The sequence below is a fragment of the Phaethon aethereus genome (assembly GCF_964289735.1).
Source record: "Phaethon aethereus genome assembly, chromosome: 4".
NCBI lineage: Eukaryota > Metazoa > Chordata > Aves > Phaethontiformes > Phaethontidae > Phaethon > Phaethon aethereus.
In genome coordinates, this window is record NC_138578.1 from 1,464,156 (window position 1) to 1,485,178 (window position 21,023).

At 43.5% G+C, this 21,023-nt stretch overlaps 1 protein-coding gene across 2 annotated transcripts in view; it reads left to right on the plus strand.

Moving 5' to 3' along the window:
- The window catches only part of ANKRD17 (ankyrin repeat domain 17), a gene marked incomplete at its 5' end in the record, with an annotated part of 95,414 nt that overhangs the window by 24,664 nt on the left and 49,727 nt on the right, over positions 1 to 21,023 (plus strand). For both annotated transcript variants that reach the window (XM_081999340.1, XM_081999341.1), the window contains 2 exons: positions 18,748 to 18,901; positions 19,531 to 19,687. In XM_081999340.1, coding sequence (XP_081855466.1) covers positions 18,748 to 18,901; positions 19,531 to 19,687 — 311 coding nt within the window. The remainder of the gene's footprint in view (positions 1 to 18,747; positions 18,902 to 19,530; positions 19,688 to 21,023) is intronic.

Genomic DNA, 21,023 nt, shown 5'->3' on the forward strand with positions numbered 1-21,023 from the left:
ATCCTGCTGGAGAGTAGGTACGACCTTATGTTTCGTTAATTTTTTTTTTTTATCTGGTCAGTGCATGTGTCGGTCAATAGCTAGCTGATGGTACCATAGTTTGCCCAAAGTTTAAGAAAAGCCGATGGTTTCGGTTGCTGTTTCAGGGTGTGGGACTCAATTGTTTTGAGGTGAACTCGTGTTTCAGGAGTTCTCTGGATGAGTGAGAACTGAACACAGCAGAACATGCCTTGTCTGAAGTATTGCTCGGGGAGGAAAACCATCCTGAAGGAAAGCAAGCTGAACGTGCTAGCGGCAGAGGGTAAAATTCGTCAGCCTTCTTACATTCAGGACGTGGCACTAATAGCTCTGCTGATGTGCAGTGAAGACGAGTAGGAAGATCAGAATGCTGGAACTTGTACCATAGCCTTGTTTGGCTGGTAGTATTACACGAACTTCAGGAAATTTTAGGCAGAAAATACTCTTTTTTGCCGCGCCTTTGAATCAGCTGGATAAAAGAAAGGCTCTCTGAGCTTGCTGGCTGAGATACTGAGGCGGCTTACTGATCTACTAGGCAACCGTTTACATGGCAAAAAGCTCTTTGCGCTGCCGCCTTCTTACCCTGGCTCGGTGGAACTGACGGAATGGTGTCAGTCCAACTGAGCAGCAGCGACAGCAGTTCCTTACGCCCTGCTAGCTGGTGGGTTTGCAGCTTCACGAAGGTGAGTGGAAACTGGAGTGAGGCTGCCTGGCTGGTTCCCAAGGGCTCCTGCTGTATCCTTGTCTAGTGCTTTCAAAGAAAACATAGGAAGGTGATTCCCCATCCCTTGAAATGGTTCTCCCCCTAATACTGCCTCGTCTGCCCTTTCTTCCTGTCGTGTGAGGCGAAGTGCTTAGAAGAAGAGTTTATGGTGAGTCTTCTAGAAAAGCAAATCCTGTGTTTGATTTCTCTTACGTTCCTCTTCCGGTTGACTTGGTAAGACTGCTGTGCAGGGCAGGGGGCTAATATTCAGCTGCTGGATCTGGGTTCTCTTGTGTCATAAGCAAGAAGTATAAGCTGGTGATGTGACTTCTTTGGGTCATAAGCTGTTTCTCCTTGACTTGCAGGAAAGGATTACAGTCTTGATGGTACAGTTGGAAACCGTTCTTGTTATTTATGCTTTATCGCTTTATCTTTTTCAGTAACAGTTTGTTCTTGGTACGGTAATATGAAAATGCAATATTTGTGTGAGAAACCTTTAACGCAGTAAGTGACTTTGTACTTGGATAGCTGCTGTTTAGAATGTCTGTGTTGTTCGGTGGTTGTGCCTGCCTGTGAGTGTCTTGCTAATTAGGATCACTTAAGCAAGGCCTTGACTAGCAGGTGCGATCAGATCATCTGCAAAGGTGTCCTCCAACCCAGGTTCTTCTGTGTTCTAAAGCTGTCAGGTACTTCATTAAAAACAGTAAAGAGAATTGAGAGTGATGTTTTGGACAGGTGAATTTATTTAGAGTCTCTCCCCTGCTCCCCCCTACATCCTGTCTTTATATTTCTGTGGAAATGTGTGAAAAGGTTCTCTTCACAACTAAGTTATTTGTCCCATTCGTCATGTATGTGGATAAAATCTCTTCGGATCTTTGCCTTGCTGGAATTTGCTGGCAGTGTTGACCGATAGGAAGTCACATGCTCTAAAGCTGTAACCCACACTCGAAACAACCTGTTACTCTGCCTCAGCAGCAAAATCCTGTGAGAAGGAAACGCGGCTAAGTGGCGAGTGTAAAGAGTGCTTCTCTGTCGCTTCTTGGCCGCCACCTCCCGCACTGCACAGTTCTCCACAGTTTCTTCCATTTGGTTGCACTTCAGGCGGCAACATTCCTGCTAGTAGGTGATAGACTTGAACATCTTAGTTGTTGTTTTAGGAAGAAGCGTGTTGCTCCTGTCTTGCTGCGGACAAGCATGTTGTAATAGGAAAAGGAGCTTCGTACTACCAGTTCTATCTGTGATCTGAATATAGTTGAACGTAGTTTGTGCTCAGGGGAGGGAAGGAGAAGAAACAATTCAAGATGCAGGTTCTTCTACTAAGAAGTTGATACTGGAGCTACGTTCGTGTAAATGTTGAATAGATATGTTAAAATATCTTCGGGTAACAGATGTCATTAGAAGCGTTAAGGGGAGAGTAGAAATCCAAATTGTGCTAGTGATTTGAAGGAACTTGGCAAATGGTGGCATGCAAAGCGAATTGTGAGAAGGAAGGACTCTGCTTAAAATTGCTGTCATTGCTCTATCCTTAAACCTTGATTTGTTTGGGTTTTTTTTTACAGGACCTCTCTTTGGTAAGAGGGGAAAAAAGATATATTTGGATTTAGTGCAATACTTGTGCCTTGCTTTAGCTGCCTTCACAAGTCTGTTAATTGACCACATGTGAAAATTGTTCAAATGTGTTCAATATGCAGAAGCTTTCAGTTCGGTATACCACATAGGGACACCCCCCCCCCCCCCGGTAATTAATTTATTAGTTATGCCTAACAGTAATTTGTATTGAAGGAAGAATTCAGTGACTATCAAGCTTGCCAGAATTTTAACCAAATGAGTTCAGATTGCTAGAAATAGTTCCTTCTGTGCTTAGTTCCCCTGGTGGCGACTAATAGGAATTCTAATCAGATACTGAACTCGACTGTCTTGTACTGTAACTTTATCCTCTCACTTCTCACCAGAAGAGAAGATTGGTAAACCAGGCCATACCAATTCCTTTATTGAAAAGAAGACTTACATTGTAAGTGCCAAAGAAAAAAAAAAAAAAGGAAAGGACATGCGCATCAGGTTTCAGTTGATTCCATTTCACTTTTTTGTTGGGCTTGGTTTTTATGTCTGTAAGTGTGGTCAGTTGTTTTGGGACAGTTGTGTAGCGATTTCTCCTTTTAATTGTATAGGGCAAGAATAGCTACCAATAAAAAAAACCTGGAATGACTCCAAATAACTTCCAAGCTCTTGACCTAAGTAGTCACATCTTCCCAAGCTGTTTTTGGTTAACTTCATAAATGTCTCTACATAACACTTTGAACTGGTTATGCTGCATGATGGGAGATAGGGAAGTGAGATTTCAGCAGGATAATTACATGGAGAAAAGTAGCTGTCCTCTACGGACCTCTAGTCTCTACTTTGCCCTCTCTGATCCTGACGGGTTAAATCAGATGCTGGCCGCAGAACCTCTGTAGGCAGTATGCGAGCAAGTTCTTAATTGTCGTGTGCTGAGGACAAAAAAAGGCATTTCTGTAGTTGGATATGGAATTGAATGGCATGTAGCGTTGGATTTGCTTGGGCTGAGCTCTCTTCTCTGATCTTGACTGAAAGCACTTTCTTTACGGAGCCGTTCTGCAGTCTCCTGGCTCTGCTGTGATGGTGAATTGAGTGCAGTAGGAGTGTGGCTGGACTTTTTGCTATTTCCTAGCTTTGGAAGTTAGGGTACGAGGGAATGGCAGCTAAACCTGCATATGCTAAACAGAATGGCGATTTTATTTGCACACTGGGGAGGCTGGAAACAAAATGCAAGTATCTACTATGTCTAAATCTTTTTATTAGCAGAGAAACATTTGAAAACTCTGTCCTTCTAGTAACTATAATTTTCCTGCAACTGCATTGTATCCTTTCTCTAGTTTCTAATGTGCGTTAGTGTCCACATCTCTTGTCTGTCGGTAACTTAGTGTAGCATGGTCTGACTAAAGGACATAGCATCTAGCATCAAGGTGGGACATGGATAATGTTTCTTTTGGTTTTTCGATCCCTGGAATAGCTTATTGCGTTGAAACCTTGAAGAGGACAGGCTTGTGGTGGACCGCTGCTCTAATCACTTTGATGATAGCTTAGTCACGGTTTTTCCTTCCTAAGCTACACATTGTATTGCTTGAAGAAAAAAATTGTTTTAGCGTTCCTGCGTTTTGTTTCACATCTCTGAGCACAAGTTGATAGTGGATTGCTGTGAATAACCTTATGCACACATCAGTGTTTCATTCATGCCAAAGGGGATTCTGAGTTGGACTCAGAGTAGTTGTTTGTGCATTCATCCTGTCCCTCCTCCACATGTCCTCGTTCCCTTCTGCTGCTTCATCCTTCATCGCGGAGCACTTGCTTGCTATTGTGAAGAACAGCTGACCAGAACAACTTACAGAAGGCAACGACTTCCTGCCAAATTGGTGTAAGAAAACATGTGGGCAGCTTAAAACGATTTCTGTTGCAAAACCGACCGGTGTTATGTCGTTCAGGCCACTGCTCACTGTCTTTCATGCTCGGTAGCCCCAGTGAATGATAGAATAAATGTGCGTATGCTTTTGGTGACTGTGGACCTGATGCCTGAAATGCACTCGTTGGGAGTATGTGCAAGAGCGATCAGAACGGAGAATCCGAGAGGATTTTTTTTAACGGGAACAATGATGAAGAAATATGCAGCTTAGGTGAAAAGGAGTGGTAGTGTTGCTGAGCATCATTTGTTTATTGAGTGCAGTGAGAATATTGTTTATCTAGAATTGGTTTTTTCAATGTATTTTTTATTTCTCCCAAGGCTTTTATCCCGTTACTGTCTTAAAGGAGAAGAACGGTTCTGGAGGGAGTATAGGTGATACATAGTGGGCAAAACAGGCAGACTGGAGTGGGAGGCAAACAGCTTTTCTTTCTTGCTCTGCTGGGAGAGATGGATCTGTGCCATTGACATGTCTTTTCCTCTAAAGCAGATCTTCGCTTTTCTGAGCGCAAGCAAAGAGGCAGCCTGCCGCCCTGGAGGGGACAGACAGGGAGGAGTTGGGAGTGTGTTGTGTGACTGTATTTTTTGTAGTGCGTGACAGCGTTTCTTCAACCCCTGATGGTATTGGGAATTTTTGTTTTGATTTGTACCCTTGCCAGCATTGTGGCAGAGAAGGCAGGGGGAGAGCTGGTCGGTGCAGGGGGTGTATGCCTCATCTGAGGCTGAGAAGGCCTCTGCCACGCTTCCTTTCCTACGCTTCATCAACCCATTGTGCTACTACCACAAAAAGCAGTTTTGCTGCCCCAAGGTTGGTATATCACCCTTTAATTGGAAAATTTCAAGTTGGTTGTTGTTACTGAAGCTTTATGCTAACTTCCACATGGGCTTCTATTCGAAAGAGAAAACAGGATGCTTTGGGGGGAAACTTCAGTCTTTTAGTGCTCCGTATGTTCCGCTCAAATGTAGGGTGTTTTTAAAAAAAACCCAAAACCTACTGTGCAAGTCATTTGGTAAAAAGTCTCTCGTGGTTCTGTACCGTGACGTTGGTATAATGGCCATCTCTTAGGCCTTTTAACAGCTGATGTAAATGAAGTGTGCAGCTCGTGGTCTCTGTTCAGATAAGCCCCAAGCGCTTGAACCAACATGTTAAAGTAAATAACGGGAGTTCTTGCAACACGGTACTGCGGGTGCAGGTTTGTGAGGAAAGGCTGACTGCTTCTGTAAACTCCTAGTGCGTAGAGCCATTTTGTGTCTCTTCTGCACAGGTAGTCTTGCAGTACCGCTGCTGGTTCTCCTTCTTGAAGAGAAGTTGGTTTCAGGCAAGCCACTTAACAAAAGAGTGCACTTTTGCTGTATTTTCTCCAGTGTTCGTGTAGACACCTGGTGTATATTCTTGATCCTGACCACCAGATAAAAAAAGAGGGGGGAGGGGAAGCTGTGAGCATCTTGGCTTCTTACTTGATGCTAGTCTGATATTGTACAAGGGTTTTAAAAGCTTTAAGACACAGCAGTTGGGTGACTCCCCCCAGCTGTTCTGACTCAGGAAAAGTCTCCTGGTGGTTTTAGACGTGAGAGGGAGTTCAAAGGGCCAGTACAGAAGTAAGACTGGAGTTGTTCATGCGGCAGGGAAGTTGGTTTTCTTGAGTTCTGCTGCTAACTGGACATTTCTGTGGTTGTGAAAGGGAAATCTTTTAAGCATCAGGTTTGCGTGCACCCCAGATCCAAACTGAGTAGTAGAGGTTTTAAGTAGATCTCTGTGCCGCATGGAGCTTTGTAAGCGCCTGTTGGATTCTGAAGGTTGACCATGCTTTCACCATGCGTTGTGGGTTCCTTTTCTGACGACAAGAACGCATAGTGTTCATTGTCGCTGTGGAGCCGAGGACAGCTGGTCCTGATGGACATGCGGCAGCGGGTGCTGGCGGTGGGTTTCCACAAGCGCTGTCACGAGAGCCGCCTTCCAACAGAACACAGAGCTATTAGCTTTGAAGTTTCGGGGAGCGGGAAGGAGCTTCCTAGAGATGGGAGACACGGAGTTTGACTTAACAAAACAATGCATTGGGCAACGGGAGATCTGAGGTTTAGTCCTGAGAGTAACAGCAACTCATCGTGACTTAATAACGCAAGCTATTTAATGCTTTATTTCTGTTCCCGTGGCTTTTCTTGTCCCTTGATCTGATCAATCTGTGTATCTCAGTGTCTGCGTTTGGGGTTGCAAATACGTGGACAAGCATGGATCGCTGGCCTTCTGATATTGTTGAAGCAAAATGCTGTCAACTTAAGAGCTTGTCTGTGTGTCAAGAGTTTCAGGGAACGGAGGGCTTGTTCCTGTGCGCATATATTGCAGGTGGTGCAATAAGAGTAGTCTGTCTTCTGTTTGGATGTTTTGTGGTACAAATGAGCGTGTGAGCTGCCCTCTGTTTTGGGCTTAAGTTTGGCTTTAAGATCGGAGTTGGGAAATGCGCAGAAGAAAGTCGTTTGCCAATAGGGAATAGGAGTAAACTGCTGGTGGGAATTGTAGCTGATTTACCACCACTGTAGTCACTTGCAGATGCAGGGAGGAATGAAGCCAAGCTGACTAGGCTAATTGTTGAAAGTCGTGCTGACTGAGAAGTGCTTCCTGGCAGATTTAGCATAGCAAATCTGAAGCATCTCTTCATGAAGACTGGCAAAGTCGGTGGTTTCCCCTTTCGTAGCTTTGCAAATGGAGCGTGCTCTGTCAGTGAAAAGTCACCGTGTAGTGGTGTTAAGGGAGGCTTCCTCTTTGGGAATTTGTTTTGAATGGACATAAGATTCTGGTGTTTTAGATCACAGGTACTGAGAGATAGGAGGGTGGTCTTGCCTATGATTGACATGAATAGTTGTAAGTGCGTGTCCTCTTTTTCCTCGGAATCTGCACAGTTTGCCCAATTCAGCAGCTTCCTTGGCATGGACTACAGAGAAGTTGCTTTGGGTCATCCGAGGCCTGGCCTCACTGCAAGAAACAAGTGTGCGTTCAAATCTGAGAGAACCACTCTTGTATTAACAGACTTCAACTGTAGTGTTAGAAAATCTGGGTGAAGGCAAGGCCCCACAGCACTGTTTCTGCATAGAGCTTTATTGCTGCTTGCTTTGTCTACATAGAAGTTATGACGTTGTGTTTCCATTGTTCAGCTGTGCTGATCTACAGTCCTTGGAATAACAACTTGTTTCAGCTGGAAATGGATGGGTGTGCACAGTTCTGAAACGAAACTTCAACGGAGTGCATGGAGCCAGTGAAAGGGAAGAGGTGAAAAATATTCCAGAAAAAACACTTGTGAGAAGTTGGGCAGCCTTTAGTTGCGTTAAGCTGCTCTAAACTCCCATCTCAAAGGATTAGTTAAGGGTCTTGATCTGTTACAGCAAAGCCGGAGAGTGACAGAGAAATGGCTGCTTACTGAGCTGTGAAAAGAAAGCTCAAGATAATTCTCCTTGAAGACTCTGCAGGCAACAAACATGCAGACAAGCTTTCTGAAACTAAACAGTGATTGAGATAATAAATTATCATGGGCACTTCAAGCTTGGCTCTCACAGAGTCAGCAGAGTTGAAACTATGCATTTGTGCTTTTAACAGCTCAGGGTTTTTTTTTTATTTTTTTTTGAGTTCACTTTTTCCTTAGGTGTCATTTAGAAGGAGGATGTTTCAAGCTTTTGCATCGGTTGACACGGATCTGTCAGCGTAGCGAGGCGCCTCATTGCGGGCTTGGAAATGCTTGTATTGAGAACGCATCCATTAAATCTATCCGTGGGGTATATAGTCAAGGCAAAAGGTGAGTCCAGTGGAAAAGGAACGTGACCAACTGTTAGAGAAGGATTTTCTCTTTCTTGTGAGCTCACCTTCCTAAACAAGGCTTAAGAGAATAATTAGTCCCTTGAAAGTAGGGCAGTGAGGAATAGCATGTAACAGTGCACAGCAGGACTGCGTAGTCCTTTTTCAGTAGTGTACGCATTGTTCAGAGATGCTAACGTTACTGTGAATCGAGGTGCTCTTCAGGTCGACATCCCAAATGTTTTGTTAAGAGCGGAGTCACGCTTGATGTTCTTCCCAATTTCTACACGTTGAATGAGCAAACGGAATGAACTCGATATGGCTGTGTTGTTCTGTACTCCTTATGTTCTGAGTATTCCTTATTTCTTACTACTCAATCCATTGAAGCTGGCCACGTTGTGGTTAGGGGTCGGTCTGAGTCTGTGGTGATGGTCCTCAGGATGTGCTTGAAGTGCAAGCTTATCCAGGGAGATTTACAGTCCTTGAGCTGTCCTTCAGCAGCAGGAGAGGTGGGAAAACTCTAAAATGGCATTTACGTAGCGTAGAAGGCTCGTCTTGGAGCGCCTGTGATACAGTCCGGGTGCAGAATTGGCTAGCTGGTCAGAGGCAGCGTAACCCCTCTAAGGTTTTTACAACTGTCATGAATAGGCTCTGGTTTGTGTGGCCTTTTAAGTAACTTGTTAAGTAGCTTAAGTGATGCTTACCTCAGATCCTTGAGAGAGTGTCTTAGGGGGCTGCAGTTTTTGTTCCGGCGTGACATTGGGGGATTTTGGTGATGAGTGGAGAGGGTGATTTCGGGAAGCTCAGTCGCATCATGTCTTCTCTACGTGGCTGTTACGTGTCCCCCTTTATTGTGTCTATCCGATAGACTTGTATTGTTTGGGAAGATGTGACAGGTTACTTGCTAAGGGCAGCAAAAATTGCCTGTGTAGCATCATGCTGTCTGTTTAGTATCCTTCAGTTGTCAGGGTTATTTTGCAGAAAGCCGCTTCCATTTGGGTTTTGCGGCAGTACGGGAACAACCTCTGTTGTAGGTGCTAACTGTTTGTGAGTGGCTCTGATGCAGAAGACCACATCTCAGGGTTGGTCCAGACGCAGCAGCAGTTCGAGTGAGTTACTCATGCACTGCAAGACTTTGGCTTCGGTGGTCAATTCCTTGCAAGCCCACTCCAAAAGAGACGGTTTCTTTCAAAGGTTCATGTTGAGCTTTTTTGCACGCCTCGGGGGGGAGAGTGAAGGTGCATACCTGTGTTCAAGTGGTTGGATTGGAAGTGTGTCAGCTTTTTGATTGTTAATGTACAGGTATTGTCTGAAGCTAAGCTTTCAGAAGCATGATGGCGGGCAGTTTTGGAGGAAATGTTTTGATTTTTTTATTTTTTATTTTCTTTATATACTGTTATTTATGACAGAGACCAAAACTTGTATTTTTTTTCCCCCACTTAAATGTGAAACTGGGCCAGGGAACTTAATAACATTGGCTGAGGTGGTGTTACTTTTACACGGGCACGAAATTTTTCTTGCACGAACAACTGTAGCTGAATAGCAGTTAATGCATAAATTTGCTTAATGTGGAAGTATGCCAAGTGTTGGGAATGAACATCGGAAATGGGAGAAAATGCTAAACTGAAGGTGTCTTTCCTTGTAGTTCCGCAACGTTCTTGTAGCTATAGGTCTCGAACCTACCTGTTTTGCTCTTGTTGTTTGTGGTGCTGGGCGATACGGACTACAGAGGAGAGGAGGGAATTTTCATGTGAATACATCAGCACCTGTCTCGTCATCAGAAACACACTGCAGTAATAATGCAGGTGTCCCTGCAGCAGAAACTCTGTTGGTGCCAGTCATGAGGACGGTGTTACGCCGTTTCAGCAGCATGGGCTGTTACCCTCTCCCGCCCTCTTTTCCCCCTCTCCCTTCCTCCCCCCCGCCTTGTACTTTTTTAAGCAGCAGCAAGAGAAATGGAGTGTACAGTTGATGGAATAAAATGAAAGAAGAGACTGTTGAGACGTTCCAGCTGCCGGACTTCAGGTTTCTGCTGAAGGAGGCTTTTAGGTTTGGGGAGGGTCATCGCATGTTTGAAAGACAGCAGCTCTGGTTATGTATCCCAGGTAACTGGAGGCAGTCCTCGCCGTACAGGGCAGAAATGCTGCTGTAAGACTTTGTGACTGCAGTGACGGCGCTGCTGTAGTAGCTGGGTAGGGCAAAGGAGAATCACACAGCTTCTTCCTGTTTCAGAACAGATCTGAAGAAAAAAACACAAAACCTGCAAGGCTGAAATGGACTAGGCAGAATACTCTGCTTTACTTGGCTTCAGCATACGCTTTCCCTTTCGGTAACAAGGAAGTTGATCTTTATCTAAAGAAAATGGTGTCTTGTGTAAATATCCAGCAAACCATAGCTTTCACTTCAGAGCTCTATCATATAAATTAGGTGGTTTTGATGTTCTGTTCTGTCCCCACAAACATGGCAAGCAATGGCAAAGGCTTGTCTTCAGTCAAGTTTTGAGTGGAATTTTTAATATAGTTCGTGATTAATGCCATCAAGATCTACAGCTTAGAAAGGCTTGAATCGTCTGTCACCGAGGTGGTCATTTCACCTGAAAGCATGTAGCCTTAGGTGAAAAGGCAGAAACATACACTTGGCCTTAATATTTAGTTTGATAAAGTCTCAGTCTATTCCCAGTGTTTTATTTGAAGATGTGTGCAAGTTGCTTGCTTTGTCTTGATGGTTCCGATCAGAGTATTTTTTCCAGAAAGCTGACTTTCAACTGAGATTGGTTAATGTGTTTTGAAAGTGTAAGAGGTGATACTTGGAGGGCTAAAAGATCGCAGGGTAAGGGGGAGCAAGCATGAAGTTCTTGCCTTAATATGGGACTTGTTGAGGGGCTGAAAAAAATCTCCTACCCTTTCTTACGCTGAGCTGACCTGTGACAAAGATGAACAGAGAATGCAGCGCCTGTATGTTGTATGGGCGTTATCAAGTGCCTTTGGAATAATGAGTGTTTTGTCTTTCTAAGACTCCAGATGATTTCTTGACACTTAAAATTGAAAGCCGCATGTAAAGACTTTGACAGCCTGTTACGGTTAAAAACACGATGGAATTATGCATCGTAATTTGCAGAGTGTTTGGGTTGCCTCTTTGTATGTTAGGTTTTTGATGCCTACGTGAAAAATTGGTGCTTGAAATACTTGGCCTGGTTTGCCACGTTCCAAATATATCATTGCTTTGTTTTGATGCACTCTTACCTCACGAATCCCTCTGTGCGTTGAATGTTTAGATAGAAGACATTAAAAATACCTAGTGGTGTTGTGCCAAGAGAATTTAACGAGTTATCAGTCAGAGCTGGACTTCGTTCTTGCGCTGGGTATGTTGTTTTATTTCCTCTCGTGTGTTCCATTGGCGAGGTAATGGTATAAAAGACGCTTTTTCTGTGTAAAACAGACTTGTAGACTATATTCATGAAGTGAAGAGTGGAAAATACTTTATTTTAAATAAATGCTCATGAAAGTGGTATGTAATATGGATATTTGTCTCCCTCCCCCTTTTTTTTTTTTTGATGCAGAGTCTTGGAATAACTTGGAACAATTTCACAGTAATCCCCAAGGCTGTAGGAGGTGATCAGCAGATGATCAGTGCAACTGATCAGCAGCTAAAAAGTACTTGAGGACCATGTTTCATAGAAGAACGGGGAGAAGAAAATCCTGGCGGGGGGGTCCTGATCCCAGGCTCCAGGGGAGTTCGTAGGCTGGTCTGTAACCTTAAAGACAAGGTCTGTCTGTGTGCTAGCCTGCTGCCTCCTTCCTGCCTCTTGGGTCCTGCACATCCAGTTGGTGAGGTGGGAGTTCTGTAGTTCCACCTTTTAAATAAGTAAGTGGCATTGGCTGTAAAAACAATCTGTTGTCCTAGTGAGATGAAGGGCAGGGACAGAAATGATTAGTGCTCTGCCATTGGAGGTGTGAGAGCTAAAACTGTCCTGGAGCGAAAGCTGAGACTATCTTTGATACGCGTTGCTGGAGCGCAGCGGGGGGGTAGTGTAATTGTGGGTCTGGTTCTGCTGTTTACATGAGGAGTCCGTCATGTAAATCGGGATTCAAAGAGCTCACTGTCTGGGAGTCATTTTAGCTGAGGAAGTGAAGACTATCAAGCTTCTTGGCTCTTAAAGCTAGTAACTTGTCAACGTAGGGGGACTAAAGTTTAGGAACTGACCTGGTAGTGGTTGTCATTTTGGTCTGAAGGTGGCTTTCCAATACCCGGCGGACCTAAAAATCCTTGCTAAATTTCATATTGTCTTTACAAACATATTGCTGTTCTCCAAAATTTTTGGACCTTTGAAAAATCAACTTGCAATTTGCCAGTAAGTCCTTCTGTACCTCAGTAAGAAAGAATACAAAAGGACTGTCGGTTAAGGTCTATTTGAGGTGCTGAAGTTCGCCACGTTGGCAATAGCCACTAGCCGTTCCTTGTACGCTAAGTTCTTCAGAGCATCAAGCACTGAAGCCCCAAGTGCCAAGGTAAAAATAGAGCAAATGTGAAAGTTGTGGTGGGTGCCTAATATGAGGTAAAAGTCATGGGGGTCATCTGACAGATGTGGAGAAACAAATCTGCTGTTGAATTGTAAGTCTGGGAAATAGGGGCCAGCCCAAAGAGGGATAAAAAAACCCCAAACCAACATGCAGACAAAATACTTTTTCATGAAAGCTGTGTTCTGAGCCTTTTAAAACACTTTACTGGGCTAGTGTGGCTCATCCAAATGAGGTTTCAGATGCTGTTTTTTATGGAGCTAAAAAACACTGAAGCTTAAAAAGGTTTCATCCTATTATGTTGATGAGTACGACTTGCTGTTTCACAGCCTTTGAGATTTGTTGTTTGCGACCTAACTGCTAGACTCTTCAACTGCATGTCACGATTTACTAGTTTAAGAACCATTTACTGCTCTCTTTTTTGAGCACATGTTCACGTAAGACTTTGAGACAGAGACACGTGATGTTGTCTGTTTCTTTATTGTGAGCAATGGCTAAAAGCGAAGCTAGGAACTGCCGGTTGCTTCCAGGAAGATGTTGCTGCATGTTTGGCCTGGGGAGCTCTTCGGATTCTTAGGAGCAAGTGTTTGGGCTGGGTTAGGGATGCTGTGTGCCTAAAGGTACCATACAATTAAGGAAGTGTTGGTTGTCTTCCATCTGCGTGCACCTGCTTTTGGGTGGCACATGTTACAGTAATATGATCTTAGTATGGTCTTAAGTGTTTGTGTTAATTTGTGACTACATGCTGGAAAGCACTAGAGCATAAATACTGTATACATGCAGAGAAGGACTAGGGAATGGAATCAGTAAAATGGGCTTTTGAGGTCATGTGGGGAACCTGAAATAAGGAGGAGAAAAGCACTTTTTACAGCCTTTTCTTGGTGCCTCTGGGTTGTCCTTCCAGTACAACTGTGATGGAGGAAAAAACTGTCAAACACTGATAAACAAATGCTAGAGATGCTCTGTAAATTCATGACAGCTATTCGTGGCAGCTATGTAGTGATTAGATGGATAACTAACGGGCTTTTGTCATTCTGTGGTAAAGGCTTTAGTAGGTGGTGGATGTTGGAAATGGTTTTCTGCCATTGTTCGTAAATGAAATTTTAAATAGTTGCTTTTCTTTTTCTCTACTATTGATAAATTTTAGCTATTCCTAAAGTTTTCTGGTTATGCTTTGTGGGTGACTGTGTTCATCTAAAGTGTAAATGTTACAAATTGTTAGATACACATGAAAAGAGGGAGTTAAGATGCTAAACCAGGTGGTGTTTCAAAGGTACAAAGTTTCAGAGCTTCGCTTTGGGTTCTTTCCTAGCGCAGCATCAAACAAGATGAGAACCTCTTATCGGTGCAGTTGTACGGTATCATCAGAGTTGAATTGTGTTGTGGTCAGATGTATAGTCTTGGTTTTCATGTTTCAACGCGTGTGAAGAGTTTTCACAGTAAATCACTAATATGTGGCAGGTACTTCTGCCATTTTAGGCTCGTAATGTTAATTTAGGCATTGTATACCAGTTCTGTATGGTAACTCGAGTCTTCAGTAGCTTGGTACCTTAGTTGATGATGTGGCTCTAGAAGAACTGTTCGGTGGTGAGTACTGGATTTCTGTCTCCGAAGCGCAGAGGATGGGAAGAGACAGTTGGTTTTAGGTGGAATGTATCTTCCCTCCCCTCTCCCGCCCTCCCTGGCACGACATAAAATTAGGCAGATGCTAGTCTGTGTTTAGCCTTGTAAGTAGTAAAATTGAAATCAAAAGTTGACTGAGTCTTTTTCAAATGCGTAATGCATCGTGGTTTTTGCGTGTTCTTTTTTTCTGTGACGGGAAACTATGGGATGAGGTTTATTGTTTGACCTTAGTTTACGTATGCGTGAGACCATACGGGGGCATAGGTATGGACTTGGAAGACACTGGTGCAGAGATGAGGGGGGATGTTCACGTCTGTGTGTCCACGATGGGGTCTGTGCTGATGGCAATTTTACATGCATACGGCTTGATGGTGAGAGGTTGATGAAGTCTGAGTTAGAGTCAAGAGCTGAATTATGTCTTTAGTTGATTGAGCATTGCATGGTGGCAAGAGCCATGCCAGGCAGAGCAAAAGAACTCAGTGGTGCTTTCTTCTTCCTCCTCTAACCTGACATGTGTTAACATGTATGCTGAGTATCTGGTGTTTGGCGGTCAAAATGTAAAATGAGTGCCGTCTTGCAGGGCTGTCTTCAGGGCATGGACATAAGTCCTGGTGGATTAGCTTTCACCTGATTGAGATGTCTGTATGTCCATGTACCGGATGGTGAAACAGTACTAAAAATGCAGAATTGGTGTTCTTTATGAATGGAAAGATACAGCCCTGCTTGTTGCATAGTTTTTGTAACAAGTTACACCCCCTGATCATGGTCTGGTGAAGAGGAAATCCCTTGATGTTTGTTTCCTACTTGATGGAGAAAACAAAAGGAGTGAACAGATGGCCCCCAAGTTGGGGGAGGAAAGAACAGGTGGGGTTTTGTGTCTGTACTTAAGAAAACAGAAAAAAAATGCGTAGGTCTGTGTGAGCGTGTGCACACAACGGTGTGACTTGTGAGAGCGTGCACGGGGAAAAAGACAAGAGAGGTCACTGCGGGAGAGGACGGGTGTGCAGAACCTAACTTGATGTTGTAGCAAAGCTTTGCTAAGTAGGGAGCAACTCGTCTTTCTAGTAGGAGGTGCTAAAAGCACGTGACGTTGGAACTTTTAAGTTCAGTTTAGTGTTAGAATACGTGGAAAATTTAGAATTGCTTTTTTGCCTATTAAAATAGGACTCGGAACATACGCTAAGGTACTTGTAGCATGAAATTTCCTTCATTTGGTTTTACATGCCTGTTAACATAGTGTTTTTCTGAGCTGCATTTCAATTTTTACAGTTTTATTTGATGCATCAGAACTGTAGGCTGTTCTGTTTGAGAGTAGTGAGAATTTGGTAATTCTGTTGTACATCTTTTTTGATTGTAGAAGCATCAAACACACTAGGAGTGGTTACAGGCAAAGTAAACTTGGGCAAGTACAGAACATGCAATTTTTACTGCAGGATGAGAGAGGAGGAGAAATCTTGTAAAAGGCCTTCTGTTGGGGAGCGTCTGAACAATTGGATTATGTCAGAGTATTGTTTGATCGGAGAAATACTGACCGAGAACCCAGATTAAATATTCTGATATTTGAGGTGGAGTATTTGTGTACCGTTCTAGACCTTTTTTTTAGTTAAGAGAAATAAAATAGATCTAAAGACCATTAAAGGAAATGTCTGTTTACTTGGACTGGTAAATGGAAATGCTTTGTCTTTAGTTAGTACCTCCTGTAGGGAAGGCAGTGTTTTTCTGAGAAAGGAAAATGGAATTTTCAGTTAGACCAAGATACAGTTTTATTCACCACTGTTAGATGCCGTGTCTTTTGTCACTATCACCCTGTATGGTGTTCTGTGTTGTGCTGAAACGGCTGAGAAGACAAGGCTGTAGAGCTAATGAAACTCTTGAGCTAAAAGGCAATTGTGAGAATATGGTAGAGTGTAACTGGAGGCTTGATGGAAAGCTCTGCAGACCACAGGTTGAAGATGTATCTCTTCTACCTTAGGAAAAGAAAACCAGCTATATTTAATGCCAGAAGTTATTTTTTGAGATCTTGCTCTGAAATCGTTTAAATGACAGCACATAATAGAAGCATTTTAAAAACTTCATTGCAAGAGAAGTTTTCTCCTGATAACTTGTGGTTGTCTTGGTGCTGTACTGTTTGTAGGTGGATTGCTTTTTCTCCCCGTTGTGTGTTGGTAGTTGCTTTTTTAAATCACACCACGCTCATATTCTTGGCTGGAAGGAAAACAGGGAGAATTCTCCGTTGGAAACTAATTTGAGGGGAGAGTATGTAAGTGGGGGACAGACGTTTTCCTATTTTGTCGGTTTTCTTAGTAAATATTTCATAGTGTTAGGAAGAACTGCGACCAGCTGTTAAATATCTCACTTGGATGAGATTTTTTTTCAGTTAGGCTAAGTAGTAGGGATTTTGCATAAGTTGGTTGAGCCAAGAATCCTTCCGACTGCTCGGTAGTTTGCCTTTCCAGTGGTGAAATCTGTCACTTGGCTCCTGAACAGCGGAGTAATTCCTTTCTCTTGCTGCCTGCTGCAGCAGGCTTAGTCCTCTGGAAGAAGACAAACGGCAAGTCCTCAGATGAACCAAAACTGGCCTAAAAACAGCATTGTAGATGCACGGCGCGGAGCTGGCAGCAAGCAACGAAGGACCCTGGCGAGGCAGGAGTGAACTGTTCCTTAGGACCGGGGAGAAAACTAGGAGTTGCCTTCACCAGTTTGCCAAACTGGAAAGCTGCAGCCTGTGTGAGTATGACTTGGAAAAAGTAGTGCTGAGGAGCAAAGTACGATAGTGCAGGACTGTCCTGTTGTCGGCAGTTGTTGACATCAGAGCCGCTTTCATAGGAAGTTGGAAGTCGTCCCCTTCACCTTGCTGCGTTCCCAGGTTTGAAGAAGGAGGGCCAAAAGCCTTCAAAGGAGTGGAAGGAGGTTTCAAAGATGCTTTTGAGATGTTTACCTGTATATTGCCAAAAGTGGTCTGACAGGAGATTTTGTTACCTGGTGGTATTGTTGAAATGATAAATTGAAGTCATTTTGAAAGTAGTTCTCAGCCTACCTTCCTAAACAAATAAGGTGTTTAAGTTCAAGCTATGCGCTAGTACCGTGTCCTCGTAAGTTTTGACCTGATGGCAGACTTCAGAAGGAAAAGTTGTTGTGTGAGTTGTTGTGACAAGAGAATAGATGGGAGGCTGGAGGGAGACCATACCGGAGTCCTGAGGTGAACTGGTCACTGTTCTGGTTCATTTGTCAGCTTGGATTCTTAGGGCATTTATCTGCAGGAATCTGAACTCATGATGCTCGTGGGACTGCTTTTAAACTTTGGAGACACACATGAATCTTAGGAGTAAAATGAATTGTATTTCCATCGTGATGAGCTATATTCCATGTGGAGGTAGATGACTGCTGTACTACAAACAGTAGCTGCTTTTATCCGAGGATGATGGAAGTTTCTAACTGTGTTGTAGGGATAGCTGACACATGTGGTTTGTTTGTCTGACAGACTTGTGTTAAGATTGATTTTGATTTTGGTTTGGGATTGTATTTGGCATTTTGATTCCTTTTACTTTGAAGGCGTGCACTTTGGAGGCTGGTTAGCTTTGCGGGGGTGGGGGCGGCCTTTAAACTTGGTCTTTATAATCTAGTAAATCGTTCGTAGGCTTAGGAATGCGTTGGTGGAACTCTTGGAGGAGCATCTTCTCTAAATGACTTGACGCAGTCCTCCTTTAGCAGGCAGTAAACCACAAATGCATGCTAGGGGCTTTTCTCTCTAATGCACTGATCTCTTCCTTAATTTCTACATGTTTCACGACCAAAACAGATGGAGAGCACAGGAAGGTGGGTTCTTTAGAAGAACTTAGACGGCTCAGCATCTGTTTTCTGAAAAAGGCAGATATAATGGATTGCATATTCTGTAGGCAACACTTTAAATAATTGGGTTTTTGAGAGAGGTTCTGTGAAACCCTTGTTTGTACGTTGCGTTTGAGTTGATTGTATCTAGAACCTGTTGCTGGTCATTTTCCTTGAAAAAAGTGAGATAGCTGAGAGCATTTTTCTGCGAGTCAGAAGGAAAACAGTTGACACTAAAATAGTGATGACTTAGTTTTTTTGGTTTTGTGTGCTACTAGGGTTTAATGCCGTTTGAGGGTAGGTTACTTACTTGAAAGATGACTGGGTTGTGTGAAATATATAACAAAGGCAGAATTATTCTGTATCTTTCATGCTTTGAGGAGGTCAAAGAACCCAAACCAACAGCTTGCATACAAACTCATGGCAAGTACTATCTTTAGGCCTCCTAGAGCGATAGCTATGTTTTAACTTTTCCCTACCAACGTTAAGGTGGACTTGAAAACGTTAGAGTGCGGTGTGGAGATGTGAAGTCTATCTTAAGGTTTCCTGGCATATCCTCTGGCTCCTAGTCACAGAGCAAATGGATAAGATGATAAAAGGTACATTCTTTGTATGCGATGGTGGAAAACCTCTTTGCTTCGATCGGTGAAGTAATACCCTTTTGAGTCGACTGAGGATGGTTTGGCTAACAAAGTACTTAAAAAGCAAATGCTTAAGTGACAACTGCAACTGTGGTGTGGTTGTGTTGTAAGTATATTTTGGTCACTTACATGGTTCTTAAAGGAGATCTGTTACTTTTCAGGTGGAATCGTTTATCTTGGATCAGGATGATCTTGAAAACCCTATGTTGGAAACCGCTTCTAAACTGCTTTTGTCAAGTACTGCCGACGGTGCTGACCTGAGAACAGTAGATCCAGAAACCCAGGCAAGATTAGAAGCTTTACTTGAAGCTGCAGGTAAGTAGCTGCACAGGTTTAACTGTGTGTCCCACACAGGTTTAACTCTGAAGCCCTTACACATGAGACCATACTGGAACTGCTTGCATAAATCTAATCTATATGAGCACGATACAAGTGCGGAATGTAAGGCGGAGTGAACTTGGCAAGGTTGCGCAAGTCGTTGAAGAGAAAGCTGTTCCTTACAGCATTTCAGATTTTGCAAAATAAGAGTTTCGTGTGAAGGCGGCGCTTCTAATAGGATTCCTTCAATGCTGGATTACTAAGAACCTGAATGAAAATTGCGGCCTGACCTTGGCTTGCAGCCTTAAATCAAAACTTAAATTGCTCAATGAGGCTTTGTTTTGTAACAATTACTGTATGAAAAGCTTCGCTAGTTGCTTATACTAAGTAGTTGTCAATAGTTGAAAAATAATGCCTTCTGTGGCTTGGAGGGTTTCATTCATGCGCATCACATGTAAGCGCAGCTTTTCAATGAGCGTTGTAAACAGTTAATCCCTTCATTTTGGAAGCTGTAGTGCGTTATGCTTGGAATGCTTCTGCCAACACCTCTCGTAGGCTCAATTTCAACTTCTCTGTTTTCTCCTTTCCTGGCACGCGTACCGATTTGTTGTAAATCGGAATGCAAGGAATAGGTAAGCTGTCTACAGCTGACGGTAAAGCATTTGCAGATCCTGAGGTGCTTCGCAGACTGACTTCTTCGGTCAGTTGCGCGTTGGATGAAGCTGCCGCTGCACTTACCCGGATGAGAGCAGAAAGCACAGCAAATGCAGGGCAGACGGACAAGTAAGCCACGCATTTTATATTGGATTTTTTCAGTAGTCTGCTACTTTTAGAAGCAATTTTTCTTGTTGTATCGCTTCTGATTACAGGATGGTGAAACTCTTGCTCAAGAGGAATTAGGGCCAAGTCACCACATGTGATTCTCCGGTTAAATATTCCTGGACTGTCAGGTCTTGCAGTGGGGAGTAAAGCAATTAATACTGCTTAGAACTCAGAAATCACGCTCCGACTAATTTAACCTGACCAACTATAGAAACAAGATTTCTAAGCTCTTAAATAGGGTGGGCTTGAGAACTGTACCGAAAAATTGCAAATCCCAAAATGGGCCGTTCAGTGATAGCATGAAACCGCCTTTGGAACTAAAAACCCACCAAAACAGTACGTTGTTGTAGAGGTCTTTAGTGCGCCTTTCTAATTGAGGAAGGAGAACAGTGTTGAGGGACTGGAGCCTTCACGGCGGTCGGCAGCTTTCTTGCGTTGGGCAGGACCTCGGACATGGAGCCGCTGCTTTGGACCTCAAGCTTTTGACCTTCTCTTAGGACAAGAGAGCCGTAGTAGGAGCAACCAAGTGGTGCTGTGCTAGTTGGCAGTTTGGTCCTGCTGTACTAACGCCAAAGAAACTTTTCTTCCTGTGTTGATCGGGACGTACGAAGAACGCCAGAACAGTTTGGGGTTATGTCTGCTTCTGCTCCGTGCGCCTCCCTCTCTGCCCCCAGCTACCTCTTATTTTGAGAGCGGTGGCTGTTGCCAAAGTTGTTATTGGGACGGAGGACGTGGGAAATAAAAATAGATGTGGCAAATGCGGTGGACAGACATATCGGAGAAATAATTCTCTATGTATTAACATTGTGTCTGGTGGCACAAATTACATGAGCGTTATGGGTACAATATACGGGTTAGTCCTCTCTACACAAATGTGCGCTTTGATGTACTGAGTGTTTTACAGACGGCTCATTCGCATTGAGTCACACAGCTTGCAAAAGTTATTCTGTCAGCTACCTTATTTTTCCCTTCCCTTTTGAGTTAGTTTTGTGTTGATGGGCCTTCCTAAATGGAGAAGAGCTGAAAGGGCAGTGGGGGTGGTGAGGCCAGTAGTCTTGGATTTATCATTATTGATCCAATTATTTGGAGCAGAACAGAGAAATACGTCAGACTGCAACTTCTATTCTCACAAAGCAATAATTGTTTTGGCATGAAGGCAATGTAGACAGAAGACAATCGGAGGGATTGAAAATTGCCTTCGAGTAGATCCTTTTTTGACTCGAGCAGAATAGGAGTGATAGAAGCGAAGAAATAACGGAGTGACACGAGAACCACTAGTAGTCTGATTTTGGGCTTA